The 15,216-nt window shown below is 38.9% G+C and overlaps 1 protein-coding gene across 1 annotated transcript; it reads left to right on the plus strand.

The window, feature by feature from the left end:
* Positions 1 to 424: 424 nt before the first annotated feature.
* On the plus strand, positions 425 to 13,407 carry LOC146328913 (vomeronasal type-2 receptor 1-like). The gene is made up of 18 exons (XM_084716572.1): positions 425 to 534; positions 758 to 1,052; positions 1,224 to 1,310; positions 1,520 to 1,789; positions 2,140 to 2,343; positions 2,434 to 2,709; positions 3,106 to 3,333; positions 3,430 to 3,553; positions 3,634 to 3,827; positions 8,063 to 8,199; positions 8,478 to 8,772; positions 8,920 to 9,006; positions 9,182 to 9,451; positions 9,800 to 10,006; positions 10,089 to 10,364; positions 11,972 to 12,199; positions 12,296 to 12,419; positions 12,497 to 13,407. Exons 1-18 carry the CDS (start codon positions 425 to 427, stop codon positions 13,405 to 13,407), a joined length of 4,323 nt encoding a protein of 1,440 aa, XP_084572698.1.
* Positions 13,408 to 15,216: the final 1,809 nt, after the last annotated feature.

Below are 15,216 nucleotides of genomic sequence, written 5' to 3' on the forward strand. Positions count from 1 at the left end.
AACTAAGTCAAAATCCAAAATATGACATTGAAATAATTAAATAAACATAACTCGACCTCAATCCTTATGGTCATCCACAACTTAAATATGGGTTGAAAAGGTTAGATGTCTTTAAGTGCATAAATTAATTCTGCTTTACAACACAGTCAGTATGAAATGAAATACATTTTAGGCCCTGCCCCTTATTTTGCTTACACATTGATGGGTGGTGCGTAAGATTAAACAATAGTGCAAATCAATAAAAGGGTTGACATAACAATCAAACTGGCTTCAGTCAAAAAGCAGGAGGAAAGTCATGAGGACATTTTTCAAATTGCTCTTGCTCATGTATTTCATGTTGTTGTGTTCCTACTTTTCTTCTTCTGTGGCCTCCCCTTTTAATTCCTCCTCCTGTCAGATACAAGGACAGTTTCATCTAAATGGGATGCACAAGGATGGAGATGTGGTTCTAGGTGGGCTGTTTGAGATCCACTTTTTTTCTGTCTTTCCTGACCTGTCTTTTACCTCAGAGCCACAACAGCCAATCTGCCATGGGTGAGTCTGTCAGGGAAACAACAAACTGGGGAAAATCAATCCCATTAGTAGAATGTTTTCTGAAAGACTTACACTGTATTTGTGCTGATTTATATTATTTACATATTACTTCCTTTGCAGTTTAAGTTTTAGAATATTTGTCACTATTGAACTGTCTTAAGTGTTTGCAAAGTCTACAGTTACTGTATCCTGTTGTACTTTTGTGTGTGTGTGCGTGTGTTAGATTTGACACCCCAGCATTCAGGAATGCCATGACCATGGCCTTTGCTATTGATGAGATCAACAAAAACACCAACCTGCTACCTAATGTGACTCTGGGATACAGCCTTTATGATAACTGTGTTAAACTAGGGATTGGATTCCGTGCAGCATTGTCCTTAGTCAGTGGTCAAGAGGAGCAGTTTATATTAGACAAGACCTGTGTAGGAACCCCTCCAGTCATAGGGATTGTGGGTGACCCATCCTCTACACATTCTATTGCCATCTCCAGTGTCTTGGGTTTGTACAGAGTACCTATGGTAAGTTTTATACCTTACCATCTAATAATTCCTTTTAAAACAATTTTATTTCATTTCATTCTTAATGTCAGTTGTAAACATGAAGTAATCAACCTCACAATAGTTTAAATGCGCCATTAAAATCTTTCAAAATCTTTCTGTTCTTAATATGTACAGTCTTGTCTTTCACAGGTGAGTTATTTTGCCACATGTTCCTGTCTGAGTGACCGGCAAAAGTTTCCATCCTTCTTCAGGACGATTCCAAGTGACGCTTTCCAGGTGACCATCTGTCAGCAAAATGAAAATGTATAAAAGAAAGCACGTGCAGTTAAACATTTCTCAGAGATCTTGCCCCTTCACTGCAGTGAGAAGTATATTCCCTGAAAGGCATAATTAAACATCATCTATGGTGAAACCTGTTTAACAGGTTTTTCACTTGAAAATAATTTCAGCCTGTAGATTCATTTCTTCACTCTGTATTCACTTAGGTCCGTGCTATGATTCAGATTTTAAAACACTTTGGCTGGACTTGGGCAGGTCTGCTGATCAGTGATGATGACTATGGACTCCACGCTGCCCGATCCTTCCAATCTGACTTTGTTCAGTCTGGTGAAGGTTGTCTGGCCTACTTTCAGGTTTTGCCTTGGAGCAATGACCAAGCTCAGTTACAGAGGATTGTGGATGTGGTGAAGAAATCTACAGCTCGTGTGGTCATTGTGTTTGCACATGAGAGCCACATGATTAATCTAATTGATGAGGTTGGACTTGAAATGCAACTGTATCTTAATTTAATTGCACAATTCAATGTTCCATTTGTTAAATTTAAATCTCTAAGTTTTAATAACCTTTTAGTACATGAAAAAACAGATTAATTTACTTAGACATATTTGTTAAAGGTGCTGTTGGCAGGAGATCATTTGCTCACAACAATTACAGTGACATCCAGTTTTGATACATGCATCATCTTGGTCACAATGATGCATATAACACATGTTAACATGTGCATATGAATGAAAAAGACAAGACATGAACTGTGTAAACTGTGTGTAATATAACATTACTTCAGTGGCTTTGCATTAGGGATTCATATATTTGGTATGATGCACAGGTGGTGAGGCAGAATGTGACAGGCCTGCAGTGGATTGCCAGTGAAGCCTGGATAGCAGCTACTATGTTCCAGACCCCCCATCTTATGCCACATCTGGCTGGCACACTGGGCATCGCCATTCATCGAGGGGAAATTCCAGGGCTCAAGAAATACCTCCTACAAATACGTCCTGACCACCACAACAACAGCTATGGAAATAGCATGGTGCATGTTTAACCTAACAATCTAATGACAAATTCCAAGAGTAATATACTGTCTTTATTTGTGTTAATGTGTTTTTTTAATGCATTTCAGGTGAAACAGTTTTGGGAATACACATTTCGGTGTAGCTTTGTACCACCTCCAAGAGGTTGGGTAGAAGGTGGAGGAGCATTATGCACTGGACAGGAAGATCTAGAGAATGTAGAGACTGAGTTTTTGGACATTTCAAACCTCAGGCCAGAGTATAATGTGTACAAGGCTGTGTATGCTCTGGCATATGCCCTTCATGACATGCTGCAGTGTGAGCCAGGGAGAGGGCCTTTCAGTGGGCACAGCTGTGGCAATTTGAAAGGATTGGAGCCATGGCAGGTGTGATATCAGTTTACATGACTAAATCCTATGCTAAGTATTATCCTAAGTATTTCATGCAGTTTATATTGTATGACAAGTTATGGAATTACAAATCACAGTGCCAAGCAAATAGCTGAAAGGATTTTCCCTTCTGCCGGGTAATAGTAGTGAATAATATTATGTACATAATAATATTACATAACAATAATATGAATAATATGAATAATAATATTACAGAACACAATAACTTGTCACTTGGCATGCAGCAACACAACTCCACTTTAAAGGACATGCTTTGATGGAATTGTTGTCATATTGAATACCGGGTACTGCTGTATTCACCATAGTCATATGTACATCTTTGTTAATCTATCCCCTTTGTTTTTCCTCTATCCCTTATTCTAATATTCATAGTTGGTGTATTACTTGGAAAAGGTCAACTTCACCACATCATTTGGTGATCAAGTGTCATTTGATGAGAATGGTGATGCCTTACCAATATATGATATCATGAACTGGTTGTGGCTCCCTGATGGAAGAACTAAACTTCAGAATGTGGGTGATGTTAAGAGATCGGCCTTCAATGGAGAAGAACTCACAATTGATGAAGACAAAATCTTCTGGAACTTTGACATAAAAAAGGTTCATTCAGATTTTTGGACACCTACTGTTTGGCACATAGCTAGATTATGGTGGTGTTGTAATCTAGAATAATAGATATTTTTTTTCTCCCTATAGCCACCCCGGTCAGTGTGCAGTGAGAGCTGTCCTCCAGGGACCCGCATGGCTAGAAAGAAAGGGGAACCTGTGTGCTGTTTTGACTGCATCCCTTGTTCTGAGGGAAAGATCAGCAATAATACAGGTTGGTATTTAGTTAAAAACATTGCAACTTGTAGATAGAATAGAAACATGCATCTTTAGACTTTCTTTTTATTTTCATAGACTCCTTGGAGTGTACCAGTTGTCTGGAAAACTTCTGGCCCAGCCCCCGGCAGAACCGTTGTGTTCCTAAGAAAATAGAGTTCCTCTCCTACAATGAGCCTCTGGGTATCTGCTTGACAGTCACCTCATTGCTGGGCACATGTATCTGTGCTGTTGTTCTGGGCATCTTTATCTATCATCGTAGAACACCTATAGTACGTGCCAACAATTCAGAGCTGAGTTTCCAAATATTGCTGTCACTTACCTTCTGTTTCCTGTGTTCACTGCTGTTTATCGGTCGTCCCAGACTGTGGACATGCCAGCTGAGACATGCAGCATTTGGGATCAGCTTTGTGCTTTGCATCTCATGCATCCTGGTGAAAACCATGGTGGTTCTGGCAGTGTTCAAGGCCTCCAAGCCAGGAGGTGGAGCCAGCCTGAAGTGGTTTGGTGTTATGCAGCAGAGAGGAACAGTTATTGTTCTTACTTCTGTTCAGGCAGCAATCTGCACTGCCTGGCTTGTATCTGCCTCACCAGTTCCTCATAAAAACACTCAATACTACAATGACAAAATAGTTTTTGAGTGTGTAGTTGGGTCAGCAGTTGGTTTTGCAGTTTTACTGGGCTATATTGGCTCACTGGCTATACTCAGTTTTCTGATTGCATTTATATCAAGGAATCTTCCAGATAGCTTCAATGAGGCCAAACTCATCACTTTCAGCATGCTGATCTTCTGTGCTGTGTGGGTGGCCTTTGTCCCTGCTTATATCAGCTCACCAGGTAAATATGCAGATGCAGTGGAGGTCTTTGCCATCCTGGCCTCCAGTTTTGGCCTCCTGTTGGCACTGTTTGGACCCAAATGTTACATAATCCTGCTGAGACCAGAGAGGAACACAAAAAAAGCAATCATGGGCCGGGCCACTGAGTCATAAAAATTGCACTTAATGTCATTAGAAAGAATGTATTCATATTTTCTACACATTACAAAAGGCAATAGGCAATAGCTAAATATCAACACTATTGTTAAGATATTGAGAAAGCATGAATGATGCCTGATTCATGTATTTGAAGATTAAATCTGTTACCACTACCACACATTTTTGGTTGACCACAAACATCATTATATTTATTAGTATTTGAAATTTCACTGATTATTGTAGTCTTAAACACAGACTGGCCAGGAAGTTAAAATGCTCTAGGTATTGGCATCTATTACCATATCTTCAATTTCTGAGTGATTATTATTCTGACCTCTGTATGCTGTAGACAAATTTTTAAACCACAAATTGATGTTTCACAACACTTATAAATATCATCAGATATAATTTAGATATACTATCGTTATGGTCATTTTGTGTGTTAGTAAAGTCAACATAAGTGATCAGTATTTAGAGAGGATGGAGCTTCCAGGTTTGCCCACAAAATGGAAAGGAAATGAGGCTAATTAGAAGTTAGACTAATTAACATGGACTTATCCTACTCATTATATAAATGGATGCTGTACCCTGACACAGCCTGAGTACAGCCTGTAACTTACCAGTGATTTTGTACTCTACTTAATTTGGTTGAATATGCACTTTTTTGAGGGAAGGGAAGGGGGCTGTCCCGTAGCAGAAAAGTTGATTTACTCACCAGCTCACCACTGTAGTCACTGCCACTTCCCCCTGTCACTTCCACAGCAACCTCCAGCTGTCTCACTCAAATGAAGGGAGCAAGCAGTTTAATGGGTCAATATCTAACATACACCCCTGCGTCAGGTTTAAAAGGGTCTTCATGTCCACACTGTATCTCCGTAACATAGTTGTGTTGATCCTCTGACCCTTGAAAGAAGTTAATTGTCTAGATAAACTGTGGCAGCTAAGAAAAAACAAGAACAGTGAGAACAAAACTCCTGCCTTACAGCAATTTTGAGGTGACAGACCTGTTAGCAAATTAGCTTAGTTAGCTAGCCTAATTAGCTTTATTCAACATCTTCTGCTTGGCAGTCCAAAGATCCTGTGCTAGCGGTTTAAACCCCAACACTCCCTCTATGCCCAGCTACTATTAGGACCGCAAACTGAATAGTTAAATGAACTCACAAGCTAACAGTTAGTGGTTACTTTAGCAACAAGTAAAACTATTAGTCCATTAGGAAACTTGGTAAATCACCATTTGAGAGAGAGCAGCTAGAGAATATCAGTGTTTCATGTGTACTCTAGCATGAGAATCCATTTTGCCTGTTGTTGTGGCTTCTTCTTATTGTTTTGCTCTTTAATATGATGGTATTGGTGAACAACTGAATTTGTAGTTTTGCTTTGAAATACACTGTTGATTGTTTATAATGCAGCCCAGACCACCTTTGTCTTAAGTGCATTCACGCCTGTTTTTAGAGCTATCAACTTGTGATTGGTTCAGTCAAGATGCAACAAATACCGCAGTGCTGTTGACATATTTTCCATCAATAAAAGCTTTCAGCGCCATGCTTTGTTCTTCTTTTCATGGAGAAATACTCTCCAGTTCTGATATAATTGATGCTATCACTGTATCTACGCTAAACTCTTCAGAAGCCGCCATTGTTTGCTCGTGACAAGTCGTTTTCATGCATTCTTCTCGCTGTTGGTGCACCTAAAACCATGCCTGTAGCTGCCAGTAGTCCCTGCGAAGACATTGATTGGCTCACATCACCCTTGGTCTGGACACAAACAGATAGCTTGGAGCCTGGCAAGATGGATTCTCCTGTGATCTTGTGTGATCTTGTGTGATCTGATGATCTCGTGAAACCAGCTTCCCTGCAAGGCAAGTGTTGAAGGAGGAGTCTTTCTAAGTACTCCATTCAGTCTTCCTTTCTGTTTGGAGGGGAGCATCCCAGTCAGAAGATATTCTTTTAAAAGTTTCCCTTATAAAGTGATAGGAGAGGGGGTCAAACAAACCATTGACACATGCTAGGACTCTTCTGCAGGTACATATCTTGTCTCCAATCGCAACTCAACATGTAAATGGGTACATTTGGAGATCCTTGCTTAAGCCCAGGCTTTAATGTATTGGTGGAGTACACAATTACACTCTAGTTGGAAGAAAACCAAGGCTGTATCCCAGAGGACTTGGATACTGGATGACAGATTGCAGCCATTCATCTTCCATCCCAGACTGATAGCACTTCATCAGACAATATTTCACAAAATGTGCTTGTATGCTGTTACCAGCAAGTGGATATTAGATTGAACTGTAGTAATGTGTGATAGTGAAATCCAAGACTGACTGGGCATTTGGTGAAATTTAATTTGGTTGTCATGGATACAAATTTGGGATTATACTCAGCACAAAGTTGCTCTTATATCCATTCAGGTTTTAAACTTGTTCTGGCCCTGCCAGTTATTCATTGTTCTCTGGTGACTTCTGCTGGTCATTTACTGTAGTGCATTGTTTGAGCACTGACTTTGTATTTCCAATGTAACAGGAAGTTAGTCCAAGCAAACTGAAAATGCCACATGTGCTCCAGTGAAGCTGATGTGGGTTCATCCTTTACTATCTTTGAGAAGGCATTACCTGCAAGTTTATAAATTGTGAGATGATGTACCTTTGATATGAGTACATTTCTTGACCACATTTATGTTATGGTGTTTATTTATTTTTATTACTTTGTGATTTACTATTTTTGATTTGTGTATACAGTATGTCCTAACAGATCAGTTCATTAATTCTCCATTAATACTGTAATACTTATCTTGTTTAATACTTACCCTGCTTAATACTTAACTGCTGGTCATGCTCATGCAATGTAATAAGATGTAAGTGACATTTACCACTATTGTTGTTTGTGTATTTTTCAGTTTCACACTGTTTATACAAGTAAAGCATCTCAACATCACTTTGTGGTCCTGAGAGTTACTGTGTGGACATGTTCAACTTGCTGGATAAATGAAAGGGGAATTTCAGTGAGGGTTAGGGTTAGGGTTTGAACAAAACTTGTATTTTATAACAATGCATGTAATCATTTTACCGGGAGGTGAAATAATATAATGTATTAACTTACATGTGAAAATCCACATTATGACATTAAAATAATTAAGTAAATAAACATAATATGACTGCCATAAAAAAATTCACTGGACCTCAATCCTTTCGGTCATCCACAACTTAAATATGGGTTGAAAAGGTGACTAACATTACCTTGGTTAGACGTCTTTAAGTGCACAAATTAATTCTGCCTTAAAACACAATCAGTATGAAATGAAATACATTTTAGGCCCTGCCCCTTATTTTGCTTACACATTGATGGGTGGTGTGTAAGATTAAACAATAGTGTAAATCAATAAAAGGGTTGACATCATAATCAAACTGGCTTCACTCAAAAAGCAGGAGGAAAGTCATGGGGACATTTTTCAAATTGCTCTTGCTCATGTATTTCATGTTGTTGTGTTCCTACTTTTCTTCTTCTGTGTCCTCCCCTTTTAATTCCTCCTCCTGTCAGATACAAGGACAGTTTCATCTAAATGGGATGCACAAGGATGGAGATGTGGTTCTAGGTGGGCTGTTTGAGATCCACTTTTTTTCTGTCTTTCCTGACCTGTCTTTTACCTCAGAGCCACAACAGCCAATCTGCCATGGGTGAGTCTGTCAGGGAAACAGCAAGTAGTAGAATGTATTCCCATGATATTACTCAGAAAGACTTACATTGTATATTTGTGCTTATTTATGTTATTTACATATTATGTAATTTTTGAGTTTAAGTTTTAGAATGTTTGTTTGGAAAAATTAATCCCATTAATTATGTCTGTGTGTATATATATATATATATATATATTTTTTTTTTTTTATTTATTTATTTTATTGTTATTATTTTTTTCTTCAACAGTAAACAGTGGTACTTTTTGTGTGTTTGTTAGTTTTGACACTCCAGGGTTCAGGAATGCCATGACCATGGCCTTTGCTATTGATGAAATCAACAGAAACTCCAACCTGCTACCTAATGTGACTCTGGGATACAGTCTTTATGATAACTGTTACAAACTAGCAATTGGATTTCGTGCAGCGTTGTCTTTAGTCAGTGGTCAAGAGGAGCAGTTTACATCAGGTGTGACCTGTGTAGGAACCCCTCCAGTCATTGGGATTGTGGGTGATTCTTCCTCTACAGGTTCTATTTCCGTCTCCAGTGTCTTAGGTTTGTACAGAGTACCTATGGTAAGTTTTCTGTCTTGCCATCTAATAATTCTTTAGGACATGTAATTTCAGATTTAATGTCAGTTCTAAACATGAAGTAATCAAAGGATAAAAGAAATTGTGAAGGCTTTGAATGTTTTTAGGGTGTACAGTCTGTGTCTTTCACAGGTGAGTTATTTTGCCACATGTTCCTGTCTGAGTGATCGGCACAAGTTTCCATCCTTCTTTAGGACGATCCCAAGTGATGCTTTCCAGGTGAGCATCTATAAGGAAAGTGAAAATCCAGAAAAGAGAGCATGTTAAACATTCCTCAGAGAGAAAAGATTATTCCTTGAAAAGTTTAATTAAACATGATGCACTTTGAAACCTGGTTTCTACTGAAAGATTATTCCAACCTGTACACTAATCCCTGCACTCTGTATTCATTTAGGTGCATGCTATGATCCAGATTCTAAGCCGCTTTGGCTGGACTTGGGCAGGTCTGCTGGTCAGTGATGATGACTATGGACTTCATGCTGCCCAGTCCATTCAGAATGACTTTGTCCAGTCTGGTGAAGGTTGTTTGGCTTACTTAGAGGTTTTACCCTGGGGCAATGACGCAAGTGAAATAAGGAGGATCGTGGATGTGATGAAGAAATCCACAGCTCGTGTGGTCATCGTGTTTGCACATGAGAGTCACATGATGAACCTCATGGAAGAGGTTGGGCATGAAATAAAACTCACGTTAATCACACAAGTTAATGTTTTATTTGCCACACTGAAACATTTAAGTTACAATAACATACTATATAATATACAATAATAATACAATATAGGTTTTCATTTGTTATAGTTTACTTGTTCATTAAAGGCCCTGTTACCAGCATTTACTCACAGTACTCAATAATTAAACTGAAATCCACTTATGATGATCACTTTGCTCATAATACTGTTTAAAACACAGGATAGCACCTGTGTATGAATGAATATGAGAAGACATCACCTGTGTAATAAGTCACTACTTCAGTGGCATTGCATTGTGAATTTATATATTTGCTATGATGCACAGGTTGTGAGGCAGAATGTGACAGGCCTGCAATGGATGGCCAGTGAAGCCTGGATAGCAGCTACTATCTTCCAGACCCTCCACCTTATACCATACCTGGCTGGCACACTGGGCATTGCCATCCATCGAGGAGAAATTCCCGGGCTCAAGAAATTCCTCTTAAAAATACGTCCTGACCAACACTACAACAACAGCTATGGAAATAGCATGGTGAATGTTTAACCTTATAATGTGGTGAGATATTGTAAAAATAATATATTGTTTTTATATCTGTATTTTTAATGTATTTCAGGTGAACCAGTTTTGGGAATACACATTTCAGTGTAGATTTGCACCACCCCCAGCAGATTGGGTGGAAGCTGGAGGAAAGTTATGCACTGGACAGGAAGCTCTAGAGGGTTTGGAGACTGAATATTTGGATATTTCAAACCTCAGGCCAGAGTATAATGTGTACAAGGCTGTGTATGCTCTGGCATATGCCCTTGATGACATGCTAAAATGTGAGCCAGGGAGAGGACCTTTCAGTGGGCACAGCTGTGGCAATTTGAAAGGATTGGAGCCATGGCAGGTGTGATATCAGTTTACACCAACTAAATCACATTTTATTATAGGATCAAATTAAAGTTATGAGATTACATATTGTAAAGTATGGAGCAAATAACTGAAAGGATATTACCACTGAGTGATAGTAAACAATATCATCTGGTCAGAGAACACAATATCTTGTCACTTGGTATTCAGAGATGTGACTCCACTTCATCAGAAGTGCATCTTTAGTATGGGTGTAACGATTCTGTCATGCAACCGATGTATCAAACTTTTATGTGAAGGATACGGCTGCATCAGTTCACACAGCCTGCATCAGTACAAAACTGAACATGAATCGGAAACAAATTGATGCAGCACTTGTGTATTGATACATCTCATTAGGACACACATATGTCTCATTTTTGGCAGCAGGGAGCTGTCATTGTAACTTTCCTCTGTTTCCTCCTGCCTCTGCCTGCACTGCTCTCACTGGACGCCTGCTGCAGCACTCACACAAAACAAGCACACCCTCCCCCCTCTCCTGTGTGACATTGTACTGCATCACAAGTTAAATAACGCAAACCGAATCATTGGCCATTTAAAAATTTTAAGATATATATCGTATTGTTGAACATTTATCAAGATACAGCTCTGGAAAAAAATTAAGACACCACTGAAAAATGATCAGTGTCTCTGGTTTTACTATTTATAGACACGTGTTTGAGTAAAATGAACAGTTTTGTTTTATTCTATAAACTGCTGACAATATTGCAATATTATTGCCATTTAGTGCATTTATTGGCAGAAAATGACAACTGGTCAAAATAAAAAAGATGCAGTGTTTTCGGACCTCGAATAATGCAAAGAAAACACGTTTATATTCATTTTTAAACAACACAACACTAATATTTTAACTTAGGAAGAGTGTAGAAAACAATATTAGTGGGATAATCTCAATCTTTTTCACTTTTTTCATAATCTTCCTCATAAAATAAGATTTGGTTCAGGTGATCATCTAATCAGTGTCTCAATAAGTAGAATGAGGAGGCTTTTTTTGGAATCCAACAAACACTGAAATGGACTGGCTGCCATACATGTAGAGATGCTGATTTAAGAAACATTTGTGAGAGTGGTCTTTTTTTTTTTTTTCCAGAGCTGTATGTAAATCGGTCTCAGTCGGTGAGATACACACCCCTAATCATTAGACATGTTTATTTCTTCCTCTGTTCATAAGTGTAGTATGCATTTCAGTAAACAATTACAGTAATTCAGGATAGGCGCCAAAATTGTCGGGTTGTGATTCCAAGATTAAGGAGTGGGTACCTGCAGGCCTATTACTGCTAGTCTCTCAAAATATTGTGCCCTTTCCTATTCATCAAGTCCTTCTCTGTAAGTTATAACAGTTTCTACATGATCTCCCAAACTTTTCCATGGTTTGGATACTCTGAAGTTGGCTTAAACTGAATATTCAGCGTAGAATCCATTCTGTTGTTTCCCTCCCAGTATCTCAGAAATGGCATCTGGGTTACTGACCAAACTGTGATATCTGTGCAAACACTAATTATTATTATTACTTATTTATTTATTTATTTGTCTATTTTTTGGTCCTATTTCATTCTACTCTATGCCTTTTTCTGATATTCATAGTTAGTGCATTACTTGGAAAAGGTCAACTTCACCACATCATTTGGTGATCAAGTATCATTTGATGAGAATGGTGATGCCTTACCAGTATATGATATCATGAACTGGCTGTGGCTCCCTGATGGAACAACTAAACTTCAGAATGTGGGTGAGGTTAAGAGGTCGGCTTTCAAAGGAGAAGAACTCACAATTGATGAAGACAAAGTCTTCTGGAACTTTGACATAAAAAAGGTTCATTCAGATTTTTGGACACCTATTTTTTGGCACATAGCTAGATTGTAGTGGTGTTGTGATCTAGAATAATAGATATTTTCTTTCTTCCTATAGCCACCCCGGTCAGTGTGCAGTGAGAGCTGTCCTCCAGGTACCCGCATGGCCAGAAAGAAAGGGGAACCTGTGTGCTGTTTTGACTGCATCCCTTGTTCTGAGGGAAAGATCAGCAATGAGACTGGTTGGTATTAAACTTTAAACATGGCAGTTTATAGATTAAATATAAACATTTAAACAGACTGCCCCTACTTTTCACAGACTCCATGGAGTGCACCAGTTGTCCAGAGGACTTCTGGCCCAGCCCCCAGCGTGACCACTGTGTTTCCAAGAAAACAGAATTTCTCTCCTACCATGAACCTCTGGGTATCTGCTTGACAGTTGCCTCACTGTTGGGCACATGTATCTGTGCTGTTGTCCTGAGTATCTTCATCTATCATCGCAGAACACCTATAGTTCGTGCCAACAATTCAGAATTGAGTTTCCAGCTATTGTTGTCACTTAAATTATGTTTCCTGTGTTCACTGCTGTTTATTGGCCGTCCCAGACTGTGGACATGCCAGCTGAGACATGCAGCATTTGGTATCAGCTTTGTGCTTTGCATCTCATGCATCCTGGTGAAAACCATGGTGGTTCTGGCTGTGTTCAAGGCCTCCAAGCCAGGAGGTGGAGCCAGTCTCAAGTGGTTTGGTGTTTTGCAGCAGAGAGGAACAGTTCTGGTTCTCACTTCTGTTCAGGCAGCAATCTGCACTGTGTGGATTGTATCTGCCTCACCAGTTCCTCATAAAAACACTCAATACTACAATGACAAAATAGTTTTTGAGTGTGTAGTTGGGTCCACAGTTGGTTTTGCAGTCTTACTTGGTTATATTGGTTTACTGGCTATCCTCAGTTTTCTGATTGCATTCATAGCAAGGAATCTTCCAGATAGCTTCAATGAGGCCAAACTCATCACTTTCAGCATGCTGATCTTCTGTGCTGTGTGGGTGGCCTTTGTCCCTGCTTATATCAGCTCACCAGGCAAATATGCAGATGCGGTGGAGGTCTTTGCCATCCTGGCCTCCAGTTTTGGTCTCTTGGCGGCACTGTTTGGACCCAAATGTTACATAATCCTTCTGAGGCCAGAGAGGAACACAAAGAAAGCAATCATGGGTCGAGGCAACGAATCATAAAAACTGCAACAATGCCATGAGACATTATGAATCATTTGTCTGTACACAATACAAAAATACAGGCAGTAAACTCTTACCACATGGATTAAGTTATTGTATGTTATTCTAACTGTTCAGACTATTGGCATTCATCATCAAATCATTGTAATTATTCTGTTTTTCCTTTCTGGAGCTGACATGGACTTGAAGATACACTAACCCATTTTATGTTGTCTCCAAATGCAAAAAAGTTCCTACAAGCTCTGGTGTTTAAAATATAAATAAAAATATGAAAAGTCACAGTCAGTCTTTAAAACAGTAATCTAAGACTTTTCTTGAATATAACAGCATTGCAGTACATTAATAGAATTGGAGTATGTGTAGTGTGTAATCATATGGTATATGTTTGTATATGCATACAAACTGAGCATTTAGAGGCTTGAATAAGTTTTTTTTCTTTCTAACCATAAATAGATGTTTCATGACAGTTATGCAGAAATTCCTTCAGATATAATATTGTTATGGTCATTTTTTTGTGTTGTTGAGTTGCCCACAAACATCTGTTCAAGAAAATAATGTAATTTGACTAACTGAGATGAACCTGTCCCATTCTATAAATAGATGTGCAGCTGTTTGTGTTGATTCAGTACAGGCCATAATTTTGGTTTGTGCGTGGATTTGTAAACAATGCACACAGGTTTCTAACAATTTACAAATCTTTTTGTAATTTACACATGGCTCTGTTTGCTCGCTCTGGAGACTTGTGCTGTGTATGTGGTCTTTCAATGAGGCCCAGCACAAATTTGCATACTGCTAAATGAATGTGACCATATACAGCCCAGACCACCTCTGTCTTTGTTCAAATAATGCCTGTTCATAGAGCTGTCCTCTTGTGATCGGACCATCCAAGATGGACACTGCTGTAGATATTCTAGTGGGGACAGTGCTGGGGGGCTCCTCCTGTCATCTCTGCATCAGACTCTGGATTGATGAGGTCATGAGGTGCTTCGTTCATGACTTGCGTGGCTACACGGTTCTGGAGAAAGGCAGGACGAGTCAACCAAGTGGTTCCAGTGAGGGGAGCAGCAGGCACTGACTGACTGACAACTTCTGCTTGATTCTGTGAGGTTAAACTACTGATTTGCCTGATTCTTTGCATTCTGCTGATTCACACATAAAATTATAAAATTATTATAACATTACAAATTTGAAAGACAACATTTCAACAGAACTGATCACATCTGAAACCACTGTATAGTTATTGTGTGCCAGGCAGATGTTAACAGCCCTTCGTCAAACATTATTTCAACAAATGTCTTAGCATGCTACCATCTAGTGGACATTTTTTTGAACTGCGTTCATTTGTGATAGTGAAACCCAAAGCTGACTGTGCATTTGGTGACGTTAATTTGGTCTTCACAGACACAAATTTGGGACTACACTCAGTACAAAGGGGCTCTTCTGATACATGTATCTGCTCAAGTTTTAAACTACAGAGTGATTCTGTAGAAAACTCTAACTTACATATCAAAATCCTCTTTATATGACATTCAGATAAATTAAAAACATAAACATGAAAAAAACATAATGAACAAACAAAATAAACATAATGTCAAGCAAATTTTAGTAGACCTCAACTTAAATGTGAGTTGGAGTATTTGCTACCGTTACCTTGGTGACATGTTCTTAAAGGTGCACAAATGAATTGTGCTTCAATATGAAATCTGTCTCAGGTGATCTGAGGCCCCACCCCGGCTTTTGCTTATGCCCTGCTGGGTAACAATACTACAAGTCATTAAAAGGGGTGACATGCCAATGAAAGTGGCTTTC

Source organism: Lutjanus erythropterus, chromosome 4 (genome assembly GCF_056507025.1).
Source record: "Lutjanus erythropterus isolate fLutEry1 chromosome 4, fLutEry1.hap2, whole genome shotgun sequence".
Taxonomy (NCBI): Eukaryota; Metazoa; Chordata; class Actinopteri; order Lutjaniformes; family Lutjanidae; genus Lutjanus; species Lutjanus erythropterus.

Bases quoted from the DNA above. Each gene is read 5' to 3' on its own strand.
- LOC146328913 (XM_084716572.1), top strand. From the start codon at position 425: ATGCACAAGGATGGAGATGTGGTTCTAGGTGGGCTGTTTGAGATCCAC. The intron at 535-757 runs GTGAGTCTGTCA...TGCGTGTGTTAG, and splicing joins CAACAGCCAATCTGCCATGG to ATTTGACACCCCAGCATTCA. The intron at 2,344-2,433 runs GTGCATGTTTAA...AATGCATTTCAG, and splicing joins ACAGCTATGGAAATAGCATG to GTGAAACAGTTTTGGGAATA.